Below are 21976 nucleotides of genomic sequence, written 5' to 3' on the forward strand. Positions count from 1 at the left end.
GAAGAAGAAGATGATAATGAAATTCATGGAGAAAAAATAGCTAGAATCAAAAGTTTTGATTTCGCTTTAGTTTCTCATTTTATTATACCATATTTCTACAAGAAATGTAATGAGTTAATTGTTGTTCACTACCCAAAAAAGAAAAAAAAGAAAAGTTTTAAAAATTAAAAGAAAAAAATTGCAATTCATATTTCATTCAAACAAAGATGTGTAGAATTATTGAATAAAAAGGTTTCAAAACAAAAATAGTAATTATAAAAGCATATTATTTAGAGTTTAAAAAACTACATCAAATACCAGACATATAAACTCAACTTTGCTCGGCGCTCCAAAAAGTCTCTAACTTGTTGATTATAGATGTATGTATTGACTAGTTAAAGTATGTTTTGGTTTAAATATTATTTAAAATGGACATGAATTGGAATGATTTTTTCTCTTCTACATGTTCATAAAATTTTGATCGCTCACAACTAAAGCCCAATTTAGTAACCATTTGATTTTTAAAACTTTTGCTTGATTCACAGGTTTTTTATCATAATTTTATCATATTTTCTATATAAACTTTCATTCTTACTCAAATTTTAAAGACAAAAACTAATTTTTAAAAACTACTTTTTTTGTAGATTTTAAAATTTACCTTTCATTTTAAAAACTCTTAAAAACGTAAACAGGAAGAAACGAGTAGATGAAAGTGATGTTTATTGATCAAAATTTTCTCATATTGCCAAAATTCATCATCAATCGTTACAAAGTAACAGCAAAGTATATGATTAAGCCTATTTGATTTCCTAAAATTGATCATTACAATTACAACATGATAAAAAGAATCTAACTCTCATCATCACTACTTAATTCAGATTCATTTTCTTCTTCCCCGTAAAAAACATCATCGACTTCGTCTTCGTCTTCGTCATCGCTGCTCTCACTTCCATCTATTTCGAGACTGTGTTGTATGGTTTGATCAGTTTTGTTGGCCGATGCCCTTTCAATCTGTCAAATATGTAAAGTAATGCAATCCAACATAAGCTTTTCAAGAACCCACATGAAATAAAATTACCTAAACGAAAGTGAAATGACTCACTTGTGCCAACACCAATTGCAAACGACCTGATAATTGAAGAAGGGGTTGAACCGCAGTCTCTTTGGATTTAGTAATCTGGAAGAGGAAATATATATATATATATATAATCAGCTCTCAAATACCTTTCCTCTCTTGTTGTAATGGAAAAAAAATTATCCTTTCAAAAGTGGCAGATCTATACATTGAGATTTCTTAGTATAACTTGAGATTAAGAGATGCCGATTTAGTGATGAACTTTAAATTTCATTCCATGTATTCTTATACAACTTTAAATGTTCAAATTTAATCCCTATACTAGCAGTAAATCTTAAATTAGTCTTTCGAAGTTAAATTAGTTAAATAACAATACTAATTTTTATGCAAGAAAAGAGGCTATATAATTTGTTTCTAAAATCCAATAAAGAGAAGGTTACTGGACTTTTTTTCCTCGGAAAAATAAACGGAAAAATAACATTAAATATTATTTTTAAGATTTATTGGTGTAAATTTGGACAAAGACTGAAATAGAATTGAACTCTAAGGTAAAGAGACCAATAGAGTATTTTGAACCTAACATTAACTGTTAGTAGCTATTTGATCACAAATTTAAAACAGCTTTGAAAACAAAAACTGAACCGTTTTCAAGATAGTTATCCAAACCAAACAACACAACACCTAATTGATCTGACATCCAGGTAAGAGCAAGTTCAGTACTAGAGATATCTCACAATGAATGAAAATAGGACAAGGAGAGGAGGGAAGTAACAATGTCAGTCAGAGACAACAAGACAAATTGCTAACACCAAACAACGAAATGGATAACAAGAACGGAAAAGCACAACGGACTACCTTAAATAAAGAATCTAGTATCTGAGCCGATTGTTCTTGAGACAAGATATGTTGACTGTGATTCAACAATAAACTATATATCCATGGTAGAACATTCTTTCCACTATGCAACCTGAGGCAGGCAAGACAAGTCACTCAGTTAACCAAAGTATAGGGTTTTTCAAAAGAAGTAAAAATGAATCACTTTTCAAGTTGCATTTCCAATGTGTAAACCTATGTTACCTATATTGCCAGATGCTAACCAAGTTTCCGAGTAACTTGCATGCATCGCCTGGTGCTAACGATAAAACTGCTTCTCTTAACTAATCAAGAAAATTGTAATGTGTGTTATGAACAATGAAATTAAATGAAGAAAAAAAGTAAAAGAACAGCCATTTGTGTAATGAAATAATGATTAGTGTGAAATTGAGAGTCATCCCGGACCTTTTTCTGTGACATATTAACTTCGAGATCAATGCCCTTGGATATTGCCAACTTAAGAATGGACTCCGATGTATGATCATCTGTACTGTGGAGTATGCCTAACGATCGAAGTTGGTCCTCCATGCAAACTGATGCAGAGTCCTCAACTCCGCCTTCATCTGGTGCAAAGAGAATTGACAACCGGATCAGATAGAATCGTTTTACGGTAAACTATTGTACACCATCATAAATCATAGATAAGAGAAAAACATTGCATTAGAAACAGTAGTCTCTTTAATGTCTCTGTCAGATGTATATGAATTTAGACCGTGTTTGATTATTCATTCACAGAAAACTCAAGTAAGATCCTTCTGCAAAAGAAAGAGGTGAACGTTTTCACTTTTGGTCAGAGAAAAACAGAAAATGGTTGGGAATGATTTAATGCAAAAGTACACTTTCTTGTAGCTCCCTCATTTCATTTGAGATCTAAGTCAACATTATTGGGGCACCTCATTTCATTGGAGTCATGATCTTCTGTAAATTTCATCTAGCAATTGATTATCCATACATACATTATACATATAACCCTCAAATAACATAGCTCAAATTTGCATCTGTACCTTCTACTTGGCTCCCACTGTCAACCAATTGAGTCATCACATCATTGCGGTCAATGTGCAAATCTTGATATAAGGTACTTTTCTCTTGAGAATCGAAAACCTTCGGGATTGGACGTAAGGCATCTTCAGCATTAGCTCGATCTAATGCAACGACTGCACCAATATAAGAGAAGTGATTAAAGAGCAAAAAGGCATTACAAGATTTGAAAATAATCCATCTTTAAAGCAAATCAACAGTTTAATGTAATGAATCTCTTATAAATTCGTTTCTTGTGCAAGACTTATAAACAAGGTACTGATGAAAAAGGAAAATAATATAGTAAGCAACAGTGTTATCTGATGTCATAACATTTGCTAGCTCTATGGGAAGCCATAAAAGTACAAGGTCTCACCTCCACCCTGTACATCTAAACCCTTCTTAGATTTTCCAATCGACTGACTGGGCAGAAGAATTCCTTCGTTGGAGCTGTTTAAATTTATGTCAGTTCCAGATTGGACTAAGACGTTCTGAAATGAAGGCTTCACTAGCAATCCATGAGCAAGGAACACCTGTCCTGATCCAGACTTAGGAACTCCTTGTAATTTTGCAGCATAAATTGCAGGTGTCACCCGGTTTTTACTCTTTGAGGAAATATCATTATCAGAAATCAATATTTTAGTAGGCTTGGCACTTCGTAACTCTCCAAGATTCTGTCCATACCATAAATAACAAACACCAATTTCTGATATGGCCAAAATGTATAGAGCAGTTTCATCACCTCCATCATTTGAACGTCTGCTGTCCACAAAGATGGCAGGATGCTCCATTGCAAGAACACAACTAGCTGATTGTTTTTTCCCTCCATCTAAACTCCAAACAACAACATACCTTTCACCAACTGCAGATGAAAGGATGTACCTTCCATCTTCGGTAAATACCATACATCGAACGGCTCCCTATTTGTCAGAAAAGAAACTATTATTCCACTAGGACTTGAAACTCATGCACAAACATTAAAAGACCATCAAGAAAGGTAAAGAGCAGAATACTCACAGGATGCCCCGAAAACTTCTGTATCTTTTTGTGATTGGAGCAGTTGAAGATCTTCATTTGTGAAGCTGCAGTTGCTATTATCTTGCCATCTTTACCAGCCAAAAACCAAACCAGACATGTTCTCAGTCAAATATTATCTGATACTTAAAATACTTTTTTCTTTTTCCTTTTTCATAACTGGGGTATCTTCTCCTTGTATTATATTCATAGCCCACCATAACTAAAACCTAGATTCCTAGAAATGGAGTTTTCTTTTATACATATATAATTTCATAGCACACCCAAAGACTAGCTCCTGAAGGCTCAAATCAAAGACCTTATATATCTTTCTAGGTAATTGGAGTTTTCTTTTATACATAAATAATTTTAATGTATAACCAAATTTACATTAAGAAAAATCAAATAGAAAGACATACAAAAAAGGAGCTCACAAGAGTGGGAGGCTAGCTAAAAAGGCCTTTGATAAAATAAAATGAGACCTGATGGGTTTAAAGGAAAAAAAAAAAAAAAAAACCGCCACCGAAGCCCATAAAGAAAGTTAGAAACATGAAATCTAAAAGGGATCAGATTGCACAGAAAACACTTGAGCTCTCTAAAACTTCAATTATTCCTCTCTTCAAAGACCACACAAACAGAACACTCCCTAACTTGCCACAAAAAGCTCTCTCTCTCTAGAAAGGTGAAGCGGAGAAGGAACACATCTATCATATCTTTGCAAGTTGCAACCCCTATGTCTAGCCAAGTAAGACTAAATTCCTCAACAAACCAATTCCAAATTCCTAGGTCACTGGAGTTATGTAAGTCAGTTCTTTGTAAATTTCTGATTTAGCAAAGAAATGAACAAGGTAAGCATGTGAATACCTGGTGAAACTGAAATACAGGATATTGCCTTTGTAGAAGCCTTGAACTTCCTCGACAGGTTTCCCGTCAATGAATCAATTTCGCATAGCATTCCATCAGCACCAGCAGTATAAATCCATGAACCATGTGCAGGAAATGAAATTGATGCAACACCCCTGGCATAAAAGAACAATGACTAAATGCAACACAACTCTAATACCCCTGGATTAGGAGGTCATAGTGGTTCATTCAACTTCATTGTTAAGAAAGAAACTTGCACCTTCCTAAGGAATGTTGTCTTCTAAGAGAAGAGTGAAGGGACTAAACAGGTGGTACTGTAGAAGAGACTTTGATCTTACCCAGGATGACAATCACTAATTTTCCACTTCAATTCACCAGCAGCTACGTCAAGAGCCAAAACATCGCCACTACCAGTTCCCAACAACAACAACGAACATTGACGCTTTCTTTTTCTCTGCATTGGAATAAAAATGCACGTTTAACAATGACAGACTAAAATGCCTGAGAAATAAAACTAAAAGTTTAAATATTCAAGAACTCGTAATAAGAAATTCATTTATATAATCCATAAATGAAAACCTTTTTCTCCAATGACAACCACTTCATGCATTTGTAATCAACTGATAGATGCCCTTTTTCTGGTTTCGTGAGTATGCTTGTTGAATCAGATGTAAAGAAGTCTGCAAACTCGGTCTGTATCTGCCCCTTCAACGTGTCCCAGATCTAACATAAAAATGATTAAAAAAAAATAATCATATTTCGGGATAAAACTGAATGCTAACAAAATTGCAGTAGGCTATCACTGATTCACTATCCAAAAATGAACACGCCATAGATGAAACCTTAATGTCCCATGTTTTGATATGTTTCTTTTATGTCTTTTTTGAAACATAATATAATATTTAGAAGATAGTTCCTACAGTACATAAGCTAGGGCCTCAATTTTACTGGCAAATAAATCATACCTAAGAAACTCACTTTTAGTTTTTAACTAATGTTTAATCAGCGTTCAACCCAAAAGCTTAAGCTGATAAATTGAGATATACTTAAAATCTCATACATATTCTCAACACTCTCCTTTTATGTGTGAGATTGGATGTAAACTATTAAAATCTTAACCTAATAAATTATGGTAGGTTTAATCTCTTATGTAAAAGTTTTGCAAAGTAAACACACAATTACAATTCAAAATACAATATACAGAACACGTCATGGTCTCCACATCCCTGTTTGGCATACAGTGAAGAAAAAGATACCTTGATTCGACCATCTCCAGAGCTAATGGCAAAGAAGTGCAAATCCGGACTAAAAGATGTCAATAGATCTATGATATTTGAGAACCCCATGATTCTGAAACGTAAAAATTAATCATAATAATAATTATTGAATAAAATCTTTTAGAAAATAGAATAACCATATATCATAAATTCATACCTATATCTATACTTCTATACTATCACTATAAGTCTATATGTTACCCTGAACATTTTCCAACTTTTTAAGGTTTGGGGTCCGTAATGGAATGAGTTTGTAATGTAATCCAAAATCCATGTTTGGATTGAACGCTTTAGGCTCGATTTGTAATACCAAATTCATTCTGTTCTACAGCTTTCAACCCAACCCTCTTTCCACCGTTTTCACACTTCACAATCTCACTTCCATTCTGCCCTCAATTCCTCGTTCATTCCAACACTCCTCTAATTCCAAATAATCCTGATTACATTTCAACACTCCAACAGCCCCTAAATCATGTACGTGTATTACGAAGCTTATAGATGGCTCTTATTTCAAGTAAATTCAAAAAATCATTGATGATTGATCAATATGAGAGAGAGAATCCCAGTTTCAAAGAGACTCACTGTCTCTTTTCCAATTACAATCTAATTTTAAATATATATATATAGTAATTCTAGATAAATAAAGAAGAGGGATATGCTGGAAAATTCATGGTGGGTAATGCTTTGGACGATAAACAAGGCAATTTTCAGCAGAGACCAAATAGATGTACAGATGATCAAAGCAAGAAATCAAAAGGCAGTCCGGGAAGTCCCAATTTTCAGCAGCTGAGTTTGTTTTACGTTGCTATTCTACTATTGTTATACAAAACAATAATATTAATCATACTAAAATTAAACAACTCCTTTATTTCATTGGACAGTTCCTAATTTCAGTTTTCAAGTGAGAAGCAAGACATAGATGTAGATTGGGAGAATACCAGTGCCGACAACAAGAGAGTAGAAACTCAATGCAACCCACCAGGAGATATACTGCGGCAGCACGAGCGGAGGACAGACGGCGACGAGGCGGCGACACTGAACTGCTGAAAGGGAAAGAGAAGCCGGCTAAAGAATAAGAAGAAGCTGAAGCACGTGAGAGTGAGAGGAAAATGAAAAGGGTTTTAGCCGTTTAGGTTTACGCTTCCTTCTTTTTTTTCTTTTTCTTTTTTTTTCTCTCTCTCTTCCTTTCTTTTACCGTACGGTGGGGTGGATGTATTGGATTGACAGAGTTTTTTTTCAACAAAAAATAAATTTATTTTTATCTCTTTAATTTTTTTTTTTTTTTTTACATAATTGTATTATTGTTATTATTATTATTTTGCATAGTTGTATTATTTAAGGCTTTTTTATTATAACTGAAATCTTTATGTTAGCATTTTTTTTCTAGGCAAAGCTTATGTTTAGCAATTTAGCATCTTGCTTGAAAGCTTATTTAAAAATTTTCTTCCATTATTCAAAAGATACCTCCTTAAGGACTTCCTTCCCCACAATTTGTATGATTGAGTTACGTTCAAATCAAGAAAAAATAAATGGAAAAATTTTGTAATTTTTATAGCCAGTTTGGATCACGATATTATTATATGGGAATGAATAATAAATATTTGGGATTTAAATATCTAGAATAATAAATATATGTATTTAGATGTGCAGTATAATTGATGTCTAAGATTTAAATGTTTGTATTAAAATTTTAAATAGTGATAAACAGGAAAAAAATCAGGAAAATAACAAATTAAAGCTAATATACAATATTATTGCCTCATTAATTTAATATTAATATATTTATTTAAAATATTAAATAATGATGTTATTGCTATAGAAGAAGAAAGATAATAACTTTTTCTGACCCAGCGAATCTTTTCTCTCTTATGCACAAGTCCATAAAAAATCCCGATAATAAAAACCCACATTTTTTGGGACTCTTTTTTACCTAAAGATAATTAATACCCAGGATTTTGAAAACTAAAATTCATAAAACATATACATGTGATAATTTTCCTCATAAAAATCCATGTAATGTTCCGTGAACCAAACAGGATGTTAAGGATGATTTTTCTGCACTGTTTCTAAAAAAACATGGATAATCAAAACAATATAGAAAGAATAACTTTTCACATTCGTGTCATCAAATCATCCACTTTTCATCATCTTATATTTCTATCCCATTCCAAAAACATAAACCAAATGCCCTAATTCCACTAAGTCAATGCTTGTGAACCCACTAAAAATAGAAACGCTAAGAGGCCGTTTGATTGGAGGAAAAAAAAGGTGGAAATGAGAATGGTTTTACAAAGCTCATGTTTGGTTGGTATGATTTGTTTATTTATTTTGAAAAAAGAAAATCCTAGGTATTTTTTATCCACATAAATGGAAAAATTGCATACCCATTGAGAAGTGTGGGTTTTCATTTATTCTTCCGCTTCCTACCACGATTTTTCTTCCTTCCAACTGTGAAAGCGATCGTATAGCATTTTGTTACTTAGCGATCGTGTAGCATTTGGTAAGCGATCGTGTGGTATTTGGTAAGCGATCGTATAGCATTTTGTTACTCAGCAATCGTATAACGTTTGGTAGGCAGTCGTATAGCATTTGGTAAGCGGTCGTATAGCATTTGGTAGGCGATCGTATAGCATTTTGTTACTCAGCGATCGTCTAGCAAAGCTCAGTGATCGTGTAGCCGAGCTCAGCAATCATGTAGCATTTGGTAAGCGATCGTATAGCGTTTTGTTACTCAGCGATCGTGTAGATAATTTAAGCGATCGTATAGTATTTTGTAAACGATCTTGTAGCGGAGCTCAGCGATCGTGTAGATAATTTACGCGATCGTATTGTTACGAAATCGAAAATTAAATAACACAACAAAAATGAAATGTAGAGATAGAGAAGATCGACACACATATATACGTGGTTCACTAACAGCGTGTTAGCTACGTCCACGGGCAAAGGGATAATAATATTATTAGAATGAATGTTTTCAGAAAATTACATCATAATGGCGCCTCTAAGGTTAGAGAGTTTATATAGCGCACTACTCTAAACTCTAGGGTCATAATCGTAAATAACTACAAATAAATAAATGTGCTGAATACGAATTATTTCGGGCATATGATAGGGACAAGACCCTCAAACTATCTCATACAATGGTATGATATTGTCCATTGTTGGCATAAACCCTAGTGGACTTGTTTTCACACTCTCAAATTTTTTTTAACTCCCATATACTATTCCTTGTTTTCCATGCACAACCAAACATAGTCATCCTTGATTGTCAGTAATTTTATTCCCAGACATATAATTTCTAGACATTCTTAATTTCTGGGCATTGAGAAAACCTCAATCCAAACGGTCCTTTAGAGAAAAGACGAAAGAGAAAAATTTTGTGAGTGGCATTTGCTAATGAAAATATTTAAGTTTAGTTTAATAAATTTAGGGCTGAATCGAAGTAAATGTTTATTATTGATTTTTTTTTTTTTTTAGAAAATCTTAGTCTGCATTACTCGTCTAACCATGTACTTAACTAAATCGATCGTTTATTTGATTTTTTTTTTTTTAATTTTTATTTAACAATTTATTAGTAGGGAGGTAGGAACCAAACGTACCTAATACAAAATTCGGACTAAAAAGGTAATTTTCTAAAGTAAAATAAAACTCGAAATAATATGCAAATAAATAAAAGAAAGAGAAACCTAAACCCTTGTATCCGTCATAAACCCTTGCGTCTTCATCTAGCATTCACGTGCTCCCCCCTTCTTCTTCCTCTTTCTTCACCCCCTTCTCCTCCTCCTCCCGTCCAGCAGCTCATTGTCGCCGCCGCTTCCTCCTCTCTTCGGTTCAGTGTTTCCACCGTCGTTTTTCTTCCGCTCGTGCCGCCGCAGCTCTCCTCTAGCGTGTATGTACTTATTTTATACTTTCTTCGGTTCAGTTATTTGTATTCTCTCAATCTCCATATTTGTCTTTCTTCTCACAACTTGTTTAGTGAAAGTATGGATGAGTTGTTTTGATTTTGATTTTTTTAATTTACAATAGCCGGAAAAAGAAAAACTTGCGGTAATTTGGGACTTTTCGAACTACCGTGTGTTACCGTCTTCCTCTTGATTTGTTGCATATTTCTGTCAATTGAGGCTTTGATTATCTGTTTATCTCTTTGGTCTCTGCTGAAAATTGCATTGTTGATGTGACCATGAAGCTTTCAGCACACCCCTTCTTTATTTATCAGAGAATCAGTCGAAGTAATATATCTCGCTATCCAGTTCTCTTTTAATCTATATTTGTAATAGTTGGGAATTAGAAAAATGTAGTATTGATTACAATAATTGCAATTTACGGAATTAATATTACAAATATTGGAATTCCCAACGTAAATCTGGACTAATTCAACTCGCATTCACAGCCGGAAAACCCTTTTGTTCCTCTCCTAACCAAATTTCTTCTTATCAGAAAAGTAGCCTCAGCCTTAAAATCAGACTTCAAGTCTTCCAATGGCGCCTAAGAGCCAACAGAACAGTAAACCCAAAAAGAGAAAGCAAATTTCAGGCAACAAAGGTTCCTCTCATGGCTCCAATTCGAAGAAACCGAAGTTTGTCAATAATAAGCCCTCAAAGTCCCCCAACCTGGGGACTGTTGGTAAACCCTTCAAACCGCCCAGAGAGAAAGAAAATCGGCATTTCAAATCAAAGGTTGAAAAAACTGAAGCTCAAAAGGATAATTTGGTGCCAACTACAAATCGAGATCGTCGAGTTCAAGCTAAGGTTTGTTCCTTTTCTATAGTTTCGCTTTCACTCTATTGAATGCATTTTATTTTATGTTGGTTGATTTTTAAAGTTTGTTTCAATCGTTTGTTCAGCTTGACGAATTGCTATTGCATTTAACAATTCTTTCGAAAGAAATTGCTCAAGTATTCTTTCTTCATTCCATCAGGAACTTGCAGAGGCTAGGAAGAAGAAAAGGAAACGGCATTATGATTTGGAACATGTAAACTTCGCAACTTTGATTAGTTATTTTTTCTCCATTGATTCATGAAGCCTTTAGTTGGTGCCGAGGATAAACAAAAACAGCTAAAATGTGATTAAGCTATATTTTCCTCCCGCTCACAACTGCACATTAATGTGATTGGTGTTTTGAGACAGGAGTGTAAGCGGTTGAAACCGAAAGTTAGGATGAGGAGAACGGAAATTAAACTGAGTGATCCAGGGGTGGGGGACTGAGAGTGAGGGACTGAGGGAAGGCTGAGAGGAGTGGGCAACCAAAACTATCACTGACTACTGACTTTGGTTTCCATCAAATTTATGGGTTTAAATTTGCGCCTCTTTTTTTTTTTTTTTTTTTTTTCCCTTTTTCCTTTTTAATTTATAATTCAGTTACACAGTCATGTTTTCATTAGATCATTTATTGGAACATTATCAACTTAACTGCAGATTTTGAGGATCCAAAGATGGGTAGGCTAAGTTTTCTTTTAATCCTTCCTACCCCTAACTATCCAATGTGTGCAGGAGCTTGCACATCTATGGGAGGAAATGAGAAAGCGTGATATCACTAAAGAAGATAGATCCAAGTATGACTATCATAACCGAGTTACTTTACTCTGCCTTCTCTCATATGATCGATATTACTTTTCTTAAATATTTTCCTGATTGAATTTCAGATTGATAAGTAAAGCATTAGAAAACATGAAGGGGAAGATCCCTGAAATTGCAGGTTCCCACGTATCATCTCGTGTGCTTCAGGTGAGTTTTCCGTGCAATAGCTCTACTGTTCTTCACAAATTTATATATTTTTTTGTTCACTTTTAATTGTGTCTGGTCTTCTGCTGTAGACTTGTGTCAAGCACTGCACAGATGCCGAGAGAGAAACAGTGTTCGAGGAACTTAAGCCTCATTTTCTCACTCTTGCGTGCAACACTTATGCAGTTCATCTGGTGAAGAAAATGTTAGATAATGGTATGTATGTTCTTATCTTATCACCTTCGTTTCTTACTACTTGATTTCTTCTAAGCAAGGTACTTTGTGATGTGATATTATTATATACATATAGGATCAATGATTTTCTGCATGTTGTGTTTATAGCCTCGAAAAAGCAGCTGGCAGTGTTTATCTCCTCTTTACGTGGCCATGTAGCTTCTCTTCTTCGTCACATGGTTGGATCTTTAGGTACTTTTAAGTTTCCCTGGTGCTGCTCATCCAATAACTTCAATTTTTAAGAATTACTGCATGACTTGTCACATAAACGACCTTGCTTGAACAGGATCTGTTTCTGTTATATAGGTTGTACCACTTGTGTCCTTGAGTTCTAAGGAGACTTATCACATAAACAACTCTAATTAATTCTTGGAATTGTAAAATCCTGCACTCATCCCATCCTTCTTTTGGATTAATGTTCCACCAAGTTTTACAAACTGCTTCTGTCTTATTTTTTTTATTTTCTCCTTCCTTTTTTTTCTCTTTATGAACTAGCAGATGGAGAGCTTTTAATTTGTTCTTATTCATATAATTAGTTCTATCGTCCGTTTTGTTTTTGTTTGTGAAAATATTTTTCTATAAATGATGCAACTCGAGCATTTATTTGAATATTACCTATGTCATTGTTAATGTTGTATTTTTTTTATTTTTTATCTTTCTTTGCAGTTGTTGAACATGCATACCATTTAGCAAATGCAGCGCAGAAACAAACTCTTCTACAGGAACTTTATTCATTGGAACTTCAGCTTTTTAAGGATCTGGTCTCAGTGAAAGAAAGCAGGTTAAAGTACTTGGCAAATTTGGTTATTTTGTATTTTTCTCTGGCTAGCTCTCATTGGAATTATGTTAACGTGCAGGTTAGTAGATATAATTTCAAAATTGGACATTCAGAAAGCTTCAGTCTCACGACATATGACATCGGTTATCCAGCCAATTTTGGAAAAAGGGATAGTTGACCACTCTATCATACATAGGGTGTTAGTGGAATACTTTACCATAGCTGATAAGGTGTTCTAAGATTTTCGATGTTCGATACTATTATTAAGAACCAATCAGAAATTCCTTTAGGAGTTATAATTTCTTTCTAAAGATCTCTCTTTTTTCCTTAAATCAATTTGTTGGAAGACATCTGCCGCAGATGTAATCCAACAGTTGTCCAGTTCACTTCTTGTTAGAATGATTCACACTAGAGATGGATCGAGGATTGGTATACTTTGCATAAAGCATGGCAGTGCTAAGGTTTGCCTTTAATCTGTTTCTTGTATCTTATAATCAAAACGAAAAAACTACCTAATTTGTATAACATATCTAACACTGAACAAGTTTGTCGTCGTCTTGGGTTTATTACCTCAGGAAAGAAAGAAAAGCATCAAGGGAATGAAAGGCCATATGAAGAAGATAGCACATGAGCAATACGCAAGTATGGTAAGCATTACTTTTTAAACCATGCCTACTAAACCCTGTTATATGAACTTCTAGAGAGTAGAAAACATAATCTTCTCTGTTTAAGACTGCAACTTCACTGATTTCTCTATATCAGCTGATATCAAGCAGACATCAGTTTAATTACTGAAAAAAACAAAAACAAAAAACAAAAAACAAAAAAAAGAACAAAAATGCAAAAAAGCAAAAAAGCAAAAAGCAAAAAAAACAAAAATGCAAAAATGCAAAAATGCAAAAAAGTAAAAACAAACAAACAAACACTATGCCAACTTCTTAATGTGTGGTTGACAAAATTGAACTGAATCAACTAAATCTATCTAATAAACTGGACCGACAGTTTCTTTCCCCTTTATAAATTTTAAAAAATTAAAAAATTAACAAATTTATTTTTAACTGAATAAACCAACTTGGTTGATTATGTTTCATTGATTTCTTTTCTTATTTATATATTTAAAATTCCGCATACACTCTTGATCTTATGTTATATGAGTCATATGACTCATATCAAGTGTATAGGTATTATCTTCAAGTTTGTGTATTTTAGCATGAACCATTAGTTTGTGTATATTAGCAAATTTATTTTTAACTGAACAAACCAACTTGGTTGATTATGTTTTGTTGATTTCTTTTCTTATTTATATATTTAAAATTCCACATACGCTCCTGATCCTATGTTATATGAGTCATATGACTCATATCAAGTGTATAGGTATTATCTTCAAGTTTGTGTATTTTAGCATGAACCATTAGCATAAAGTTGGTTCAAATCACATGGAATTGTGCTACTTTTTCTGTTATTACTTTGGAACATTGAGGTGCTTGATGCTTTTTTCTTTTTTTTAATCTGGTTGTGAATCCACCAGCGTGAGGGTATTGCCTCCCAATCACATGTACCAAGTTGTGGACTATTTTTGTACCATTAATTTTCCTTTACCAATGAAACAAGTGCTCTCATGTGATTCCTCTTCTGCTCTTTCAGGTTCTCGTGTGCATTATCTCAGTTGTTGATGATACAAAGCTTATTAGGAAGGTTAGTTCTTAATTCTCTCTTCAAAACTATTGTTCTACATGTTTATTTATTCTCTGATACATATCATAAGTTAGATTTCATGTATTTCAGGTTATCATTAATGAGCTTGAAAAAGATTTGAAGGAGCTCATTTTGGATAAGGTTTCTATTCTTCTTTTCATACACTTTCCATATCAAAGTCACCGTTTCTCCATAATATAGTCCTTTTCTTCCCGCTGATTATTCTTTTTATTCTACAATTTCATTTTCAGAATGGAAGGCGTGTATTACTGCAACTGTTGCATCCAAATTGTTCGCGCTACTTCAGTCCCGACGATCTTTCTTCTTTAAATTTATCAATACCTTCTCTTTGCAACAAGGTAATTTAACAGTTGTCGGTAATTCCATTTTGCACAGCTAATTCTTACTTTTGATGCAAACCACCAACATTATAACTAGACTCTACCTTCTTCTCAGAGTGAGTCGGGAGTTGACAGAGCTGAAGAGAAGGTGGAGTGTGACACGAGCAAAATAAAAGGTGAGGTTGATGGAAGCAAGGTTTCTGCTGAGGGCTCTGAAGTTGTGGAGGGTGGTAAAAAAGATCCTCTTATCAGAAGGCATGAGTTGTTGGTGGATAGCGGGCTCGCTGAGGTTTGTGTTTGCACATTGTGTCATATTGATATATTTCTTTGTGTATGAAACATGATGCATTAAAAATGGAACGAAAAGAGGAACACCCCAACAGCCGGGATAGAGAAAGCCCTCTGAGAGAAACCTATAGACAAAAAAAGACACATACTTCTGTTTTGTCTTTCAACCACCATCGATGAAGAAGCCTATTATCAATCTTTCCTAGATGAGCAGAGGATACATTGATAGTTTACTGGAATCTGTTTCTGCTGTGTGGTCAACCATTCACTTGTTACCATTGCTTTAATCATGCTGCATAAATTTAGTTGTATAATCACATTAGTAACCTGTCGTCCATATTGACTTGGAGTGCTTTACATTTTACAGAAGCTTGTAGACATATGCATCAACGATGCTGGGGAAATATTAAGGTCAAATTTTGGCCGAGAAGTGATGTACGAGGTATATTATACTAAAACAACTCAATGTCTAGTATTCTTCTTCCATCTGTCTAGTTGGTTGTATGGATTTACTTCATCTGCCTGCATTCAGGTTGCTACTGGGGGTGCTGATGGCATTCTTCAACCGAAATTGGGTGAAAAGTTGAGTGCTTTGTATGAAGTTATTGCTTCACTTGCAGCAGAGCCTAAATCTGAAGACGCAGCCTCAGAAGATGAGCATGTCTTTGAAAATTTCCACTCTAGTAGGACCATAAGAAAGCTAATCTTGGACTGCCCTGCTTTTGCCCTCACTTTGTGGAACAAAGCACTTGAAGGGAAATCCAAAATGTGGGCCCGAGGTCACAGGTTCGTTATAAATTATTTTTCCATTTTTTGGTATTTTGAACCTCGATGTTAGTTCTATACATTTAATTCCAACCATATCAAAAGTGTTACCAAGCCCTTCTAGATCTGAGTATGTTTGGAATAACTTTATAAGTGCTTTTAAAAGTCACGTTTCAAACAGGCCATCATATTTTCCAAAACCAAAGTTGAAACCATTTCTTGAAAACCAAACAAACTAAAACCAACAAATATTCCAACCAGAAAACTGAACCAACCAACAAATGATATTCTAAACCAACTCGACGGTTTTGGTTTGTACACTTAGACCAGTATCTTGTGATTAAATTTGTTATCTAATGACATCGTAACTCGTTCTTTTTCGGTGAAATTATAGCTGTAAGATAGTTCAAGCTTTCCTGGAATCCTCGGACTCCAAAGTACGTGAGATTGCAAGAGTAGAGTTGCAGTCCTTGATAGACGAAGGTGTACTCAAAATCCCAGACACGAAGCAGTCTGCCAACAAAAGTTAAATCCCAATTTTGTTTGATGAAAGGAACTCAAATCTCCATAAACGTCCACATACCAGAGGTACTGTTAAACTACAGCATATCCATTGAATTGTTGTCTCCGGAAATGGGTCCGACTTCTGAGGTAGAATTGTACCATGCAAGTAGACCCTGTTCTCCAAAAAACGATTATACATTTCAAACTCTTAACCAGCTTAAAAGTTTTGTCATTTGCTTTGAAGTTCCATACTTTTTTTTTTTTTTTTTTTAAAGTTATAGATTCATGTTCAATTCTATGAAATATCGTTTCCTTCTCCATATCAATTAGAGAGTTTAGCCGGTCGCTGAAACCGATGCTGATCAATATCGATTTAAGAAAAATTTAAACCAATGCTGAAATTGGTTTTTTGAAAACCGAATTGACAAATCAATGAAACCAACTATCAAAATGTCTAAAATACAATCAAATGGATAAAAATGGTCAAAATTTATAAAAAAAAATTAACCAAACTGTTTTTTTGGTTGAGTAAGTGGGATGAGGATATAAACTTTTCACCCTTTGATCTTGAGCACATCTTATCCAATTTAGTTATTGAGCACATGTCTTATCCAATTTAGTTATGTTCATGTCAACACTAATTTTTTATTTTATAAATTATAGAATTGAATGAATCAATCTGGAAGCTGGATTTAAATCAATAAAACCAATGAAATTTTAAATGGAGTGGATTTTTTAGTTGAGTTTAAGTAAATGGTTTGTTGTCAAACACGAATATGGTTCAATTTATATAAAGTTTGTTCAGACTTTGAAGTTAATAGGTTTGATCTCAGTCGGCAGGCCTAAAAATGTTGAATGGATAAAATAATTTTTTTTCTTTTAACAAGAATGGATAAAATAATAATAGGCATGGTCACATAATCTCATATAATTAAAGATAAATACGAATGGCCAACCAATGGCTGAGGGCAGTATTTAAACGGGGGCAATTTTTAGATAATGCTATCACAACGAAAACGAAACTGCCTGTAAAGTTTTCTGGCGTGTCCGGTCGGCGGTCGTATCCTCAGATGAGAACCTTCTACCCTATTAAAAATTAATGCCCAATTTAATATTAATATTAACTTTATTAAAATCAAAACCATCTAAAGATTCTAAACAACATTATTATTATTATTATTATTATTATTATTATTATCTAATAAGAAATTTTTAGAGCTTATGAGTTATGAATCTGACCTTTAAACATACAAACTAGAGCTTTCAAACTTGTCCCCTCTACTATTTCAGTAGGTATCAATGGGCCTATGGCTAAAGTTTTATTATTATTCTTTGTTTTGTTTTGTTTTCATAATTTGATTGGAGCCTTTTTATTTCTTTTGTTCATCAAATGTATAGACATTATGTGAAATAGTTGCAGGCTAAAATTTGTGATGATATAATTATGTGTTTAAAGGAGCTTGATGAATGGTTCAAAGTGCCTCTCTAATTTAAATAAAAAGATATATTTATACCACTTGGGTGATAGTTTTATTGGAACCACAATATATATAAAAATAATAATAAAAATAAAAAAATCTCTCTTTTATTTCAAGTTCAACTTATAAAACGGAGGAGTCACATCTATAATCAATGATACTTTAATTAATTGAATCATTTCAAATTGGTCCCAAAATGACTAATTTAAAATAATGATACGTCGGTAATATGTCGATATGTTTGAGATATGAATTGGTTGCCTTAATTCTCAACTTTGAAAATACTCTTCCCATCTAAACGATGTAGATATTCTTGAATGTCAAGTTGATGGACAAGCACATTTAGCAATCAAATAATAAAAGTAAAGCAATAACATTTGCAATTATTTATTTTTATTCCCGCTCATAGTATAAAGTCTAAACATTTTTTCATGCACTGTATATTTCATATATGTCATAGTTTTTTAACTATTTCATTCTTTAATTTTGGACCAGTTTATCCTTTTTATCATTATTTGGTTTATATTTTTCTTCATTTTAGGAGATTTAGTTTATTTTTTCTATATTCCTTGTTGAAAATCCATCACCTCTCTCTTAACATCTCAACTAGCATATATCATAATTTTTGTATATTTACAAATATATTAAAAAATGTAAATACACATTACATATATTGTTCGGTATATAAGACAATATATAATACAAATTATCTTGTTCATGTATTTATCAAATATATTTCTATTTATTTTTAAAAAAATCGAATGTATATCAAATATATTGTGTTGTATATATTACATATCGTTTTCTCCTTTAAAGTTCCATCTCAATTTTTGAGAGTATTTGTTTTTGCTTTAGACATATAATTTCATTAAATTCAACTCTAAATTAGTTAATTTTTACATTTGACTCAAAAAGGAAAGCAATGTCCAAGATAAGAAGACGAATCTACCAAAATTCACTAATTTTTTCCCCTAAATTTAAATGTAAAGACGTTTTAATTTTATATCAAAAATCTGTTTTAATTCATTAAATAAATATCACAAAATATATTTTCCTAACATTTATTTACAAGGTCAAATTCGTAACAGTAAAGATCGCAATACATCGTGACCAGAAAAATAATGATTTTATTATTATTTTTTAATTTGATTTTAAAACATCGATATGGAGTAGCATTTTTTGAAGTGGAACTACCAAGGTTTCAAAGTGGGCCCACCTCCCCAAGCTTCCAATCCAATTTTGTTTTTATTTTTATTTTTATTTATTTTTGTTTAAGAGCTCCGATCCAAATATGGACAGCTATTGATATTTGTCATTATCTCCTGCCCTTCTTCAATTTCATCCATCCATTTTACACTACAACACTTTTATTATTATAATATAATGGCCACTCCACTTGCGGCTTCAATACCTTAATCTATTTCGGTGATATTTCGAGTTTTTTCTAATTATTATAAAACATTCTATTACTTATGAAAAGTTAAGACCCTTATTTGTTCTGTGTTTTTTTCTTTTACAGCATTTCCACTTATATGTAGCCAAAAAGTAAATATTGTTTCTTTTTCTCTCAGTTGAAAAAAACAAATGTCAATTATCTTTGAATTATTCGTTCATCTTGATAATTACACGTTAAAATAAAAAGATTAATTTGACGTAATGTGTAAGAATGAGAATACTATAAGTGATTGAGATCATTGCTATCATATATTGAATCTTAAATTGGTTGTTCGCAAAGAAATCTTAAAATAAATTATTAAAATAATTTGTATAATCAAAATTTACACATTAGTTTGTCAGTTAATTTAAATTAACATGTTGTGAATAGTGCCACATATGTATTTTTGTTTTTACCCATCAACCACAATTTTTGTAGTTTTTTAATTAAAAGAGAAGCTATAAAATGGTCATTTAAAGAATTTTTTAATACTAGTTTGAACTATGTCGTTATATATATTTTATAACATTGAAAATGAAATGTAAATGTGTTAATTAAAATAAGATTCTTATAACTGAATTATTTATATATATATATATGAGTTTTTAAAAAATTTCATATTACTAAAAAAAATTGAATTAATGTTTTTTAAAACATTTTTTAAGTTTTGGAATTCAATTTTTTATCTATTAATTTATGAACAAACTAATCATATTTAAATGAACGAACAAACTAATAATATCTACATTTATAATAAGAAAATTTTAAAATAAAATCTAATAATTTTGATTAGAAATAAAAATCTATTTCTAATATATTTATAACAACTAATTAACTAATACACTATAAAAAACAAATCTATAAAAATTAGAGAGAGTGGTTTAACAGTTTTTTTTTTTAAAAAAAAAAAAGAAAAAAAAAAAAGAGGAGACATCCGATGCAAACTAAATATTTAAGTAAACTATTTATAGAGGAGATTTAAAATTTAAATCATAATTTGATTTTACAAAAATATTTTAGATAGATGGATTTTTTTTAGGATTTTCTCGATGTTGATATTAGGTAAAGATAAAATGTGATTTTTTGTATAAAAAAGTTCACGTGTTAATGTGAAGTAGAACTATTTTTGTAGTTTTCAAAATTCGGCTTCGTTTTTTAAAACATGAGTAGAAAGTAGATTCACATAGCAAGAAATTTAAAGGCGGTAGAGGTGTTTGTAGGCTTTGTTTTCAAAAACTAAAACAAAAAACTCAAATGTTTACCGAGGCCTAAGGGATTCAATAAAACTAATGTGTCTGATCGAATATTTAGAAACTGTATTATAATTTAAATAATTGTTTGAAAATTGTTTGATACTGTATTTTTTTTATAAATCATAAAAGTAGTTACCCACTAATATAATATTGACAACAAACTATTATTAATTAATTAATTTATATGATTTATGCTAAACGAATTTATATAATTATTATCTTGTAATATTATATAATTTATAATACATTACATAATATATAATACATTTTAAAAAAAAAATTGAATTTATAACATTATAGTATTTTGAAATGTTTTTATTTCTATTTATTATAAATTTGCATTTCAAAATTAAAAAAATTTAAAATATGGCTACAATCAGAACATAAAAAACAAAACAAAAAAAATTACACACGATTTGGATCACAAAATTCGAAAATCAGATGTCAGATGGTCTCCCAAACACAAATTTGTTGAAATTTTGAAAACATTAAATAGAATATGGAATCTCAACATTAAATAGAATATGGAATCTCTACTAAAGAGGAGGGGGTGTTTGGTTCACAACTCATGTTGAGTTGAGTTGGTTTGTATGGTCCACCAACTTTAAATGTTGGTGGAGTTGAGTTGGTATATTTTATAAACCCACTCCAACTTACCCCAATTCTTCCTTTATTTCCATGTTTTCAATAGCTCTACCCATCAGTCACTGTCACACTCCAAGAACTAACTTCGGGCTCCGACAACCACCTTTGATGACGACTCCAAGCTTTGACAACCATTTCCGATGACAACTCCATCAACTAACTCTAGGCTCCGATAACCACTTCTTATGACAATTCCAACGACAAAATCCAAACTCTGACAACCACCCTTAGTGACCCAACTCTGACGACCGCCTTCACGCTACTAACTCCGACAACAACTCCGATCAAAATCACCTTCGATAATCACCTTTGAGTGAGCAATTCAAACGACCAACTCGAGGCTTCAACAACCACCTTTGACGAAAAACTCCGACAACCAACTCTAATACCATCTTCATGCGACTAACTTCGGACTTGACAATCACATCCAACTGCAATCTCCAGTAAAAGTTATCTTTGATGATTAACTTCGACGACCACTTTCGCCCAACCAACTTCGGGATTCAAAAACCACCTCCAATGACAAACTTCAACAATTAACTCCAGTACACATTCATGTAACAAACTTCAAGCTTTGACAACCACTTTCGACTACAAACTCCAACAAAAACTATCTTCGATAGTCAATTTTGACAACCACTTTCGACCACTATAAGACTAATGACGGTTAAAGTATGTTGTAGGATTGTTGATTATATATATAAAAAATATTATTTTGTCTACATTAAGTGTAATATT

The 21976-nt window shown here is 32.4% G+C and overlaps 2 protein-coding genes across 4 annotated transcripts; one reads left to right on the top strand and one right to left on the bottom strand.

The window, feature by feature from the left end:
* Nucleotides 1–682: 682 nt before the first annotated feature.
* LOC120068510 (transducin family protein / WD-40 repeat family protein) lies at nt 683–7302 on the bottom strand. Of its 2 annotated transcripts, none has more exons than XM_039020307.2 (13): nt 7082–7302; nt 6082–6175; nt 5405–5548; nt 5164–5279; nt 4826–4980; nt 3965–4053; nt 3324–3867; nt 2932–3084; nt 2333–2490; nt 2132–2211; nt 1910–2021; nt 1082–1156; nt 683–990 (listed from the first exon to the last, which is right to left on the bottom strand). In XM_039020307.2, exons 2-13 carry the CDS (start codon nt 6169–6171, stop codon nt 829–831), a joined length of 1878 nt encoding a protein of 625 aa, XP_038876235.1. In that variant the 5' UTR covers nt 6172–6175; nt 7082–7302; the 3' UTR covers nt 683–828. The 2 variants fall into 2 exon arrangements, with proteins under 2 accessions (XP_038876235.1, XP_038876234.1); XM_039020306.2 differs by having other exon boundaries at nt 7041–7277.
* A 2480-nt stretch (nt 7303–9782) lies between these two features.
* On the top strand, nt 9783–16670 carry PUM24 (pumilio 24). 2 transcript variants are annotated; one of them, XM_039020353.2, is made up of 18 exons: nt 9783–9991; nt 10540–10850; nt 11020–11073; nt 11592–11653; nt 11744–11825; nt 11915–12038; nt 12165–12248; nt 12723–12837; nt 12914–13064; nt 13182–13295; nt 13410–13481; nt 14479–14529; nt 14620–14670; nt 14781–14888; nt 14986–15159; nt 15526–15600; nt 15691–15944; nt 16318–16670. In XM_039020353.2, the coding sequence occupies exons 2-18, from the start codon at nt 10581–10583 to the stop codon at nt 16451–16453; spliced, it is 1977 nt and encodes a 658-aa protein (XP_038876281.1). In that variant the 5' UTR covers nt 9783–9991; nt 10540–10580; the 3' UTR covers nt 16454–16670. The 2 variants fall into 2 exon arrangements, with proteins under 2 accessions (XP_038876281.1, XP_038876282.1); XM_039020354.2 differs by having other exon boundaries at nt 9799–9991; nt 11517–11653.
* The last annotated feature ends 5306 nt before the right edge of the window (nt 16671–21976 follow it).

This window comes from Benincasa hispida, chromosome 12 (genome assembly GCF_027475165.1).
Source record: "Benincasa hispida cultivar pf3 chromosome 12, pf3_genome.v1.1, whole genome shotgun sequence".
Classification (NCBI taxonomy): Eukaryota; Viridiplantae; Streptophyta; class Magnoliopsida; order Cucurbitales; family Cucurbitaceae; genus Benincasa; species Benincasa hispida.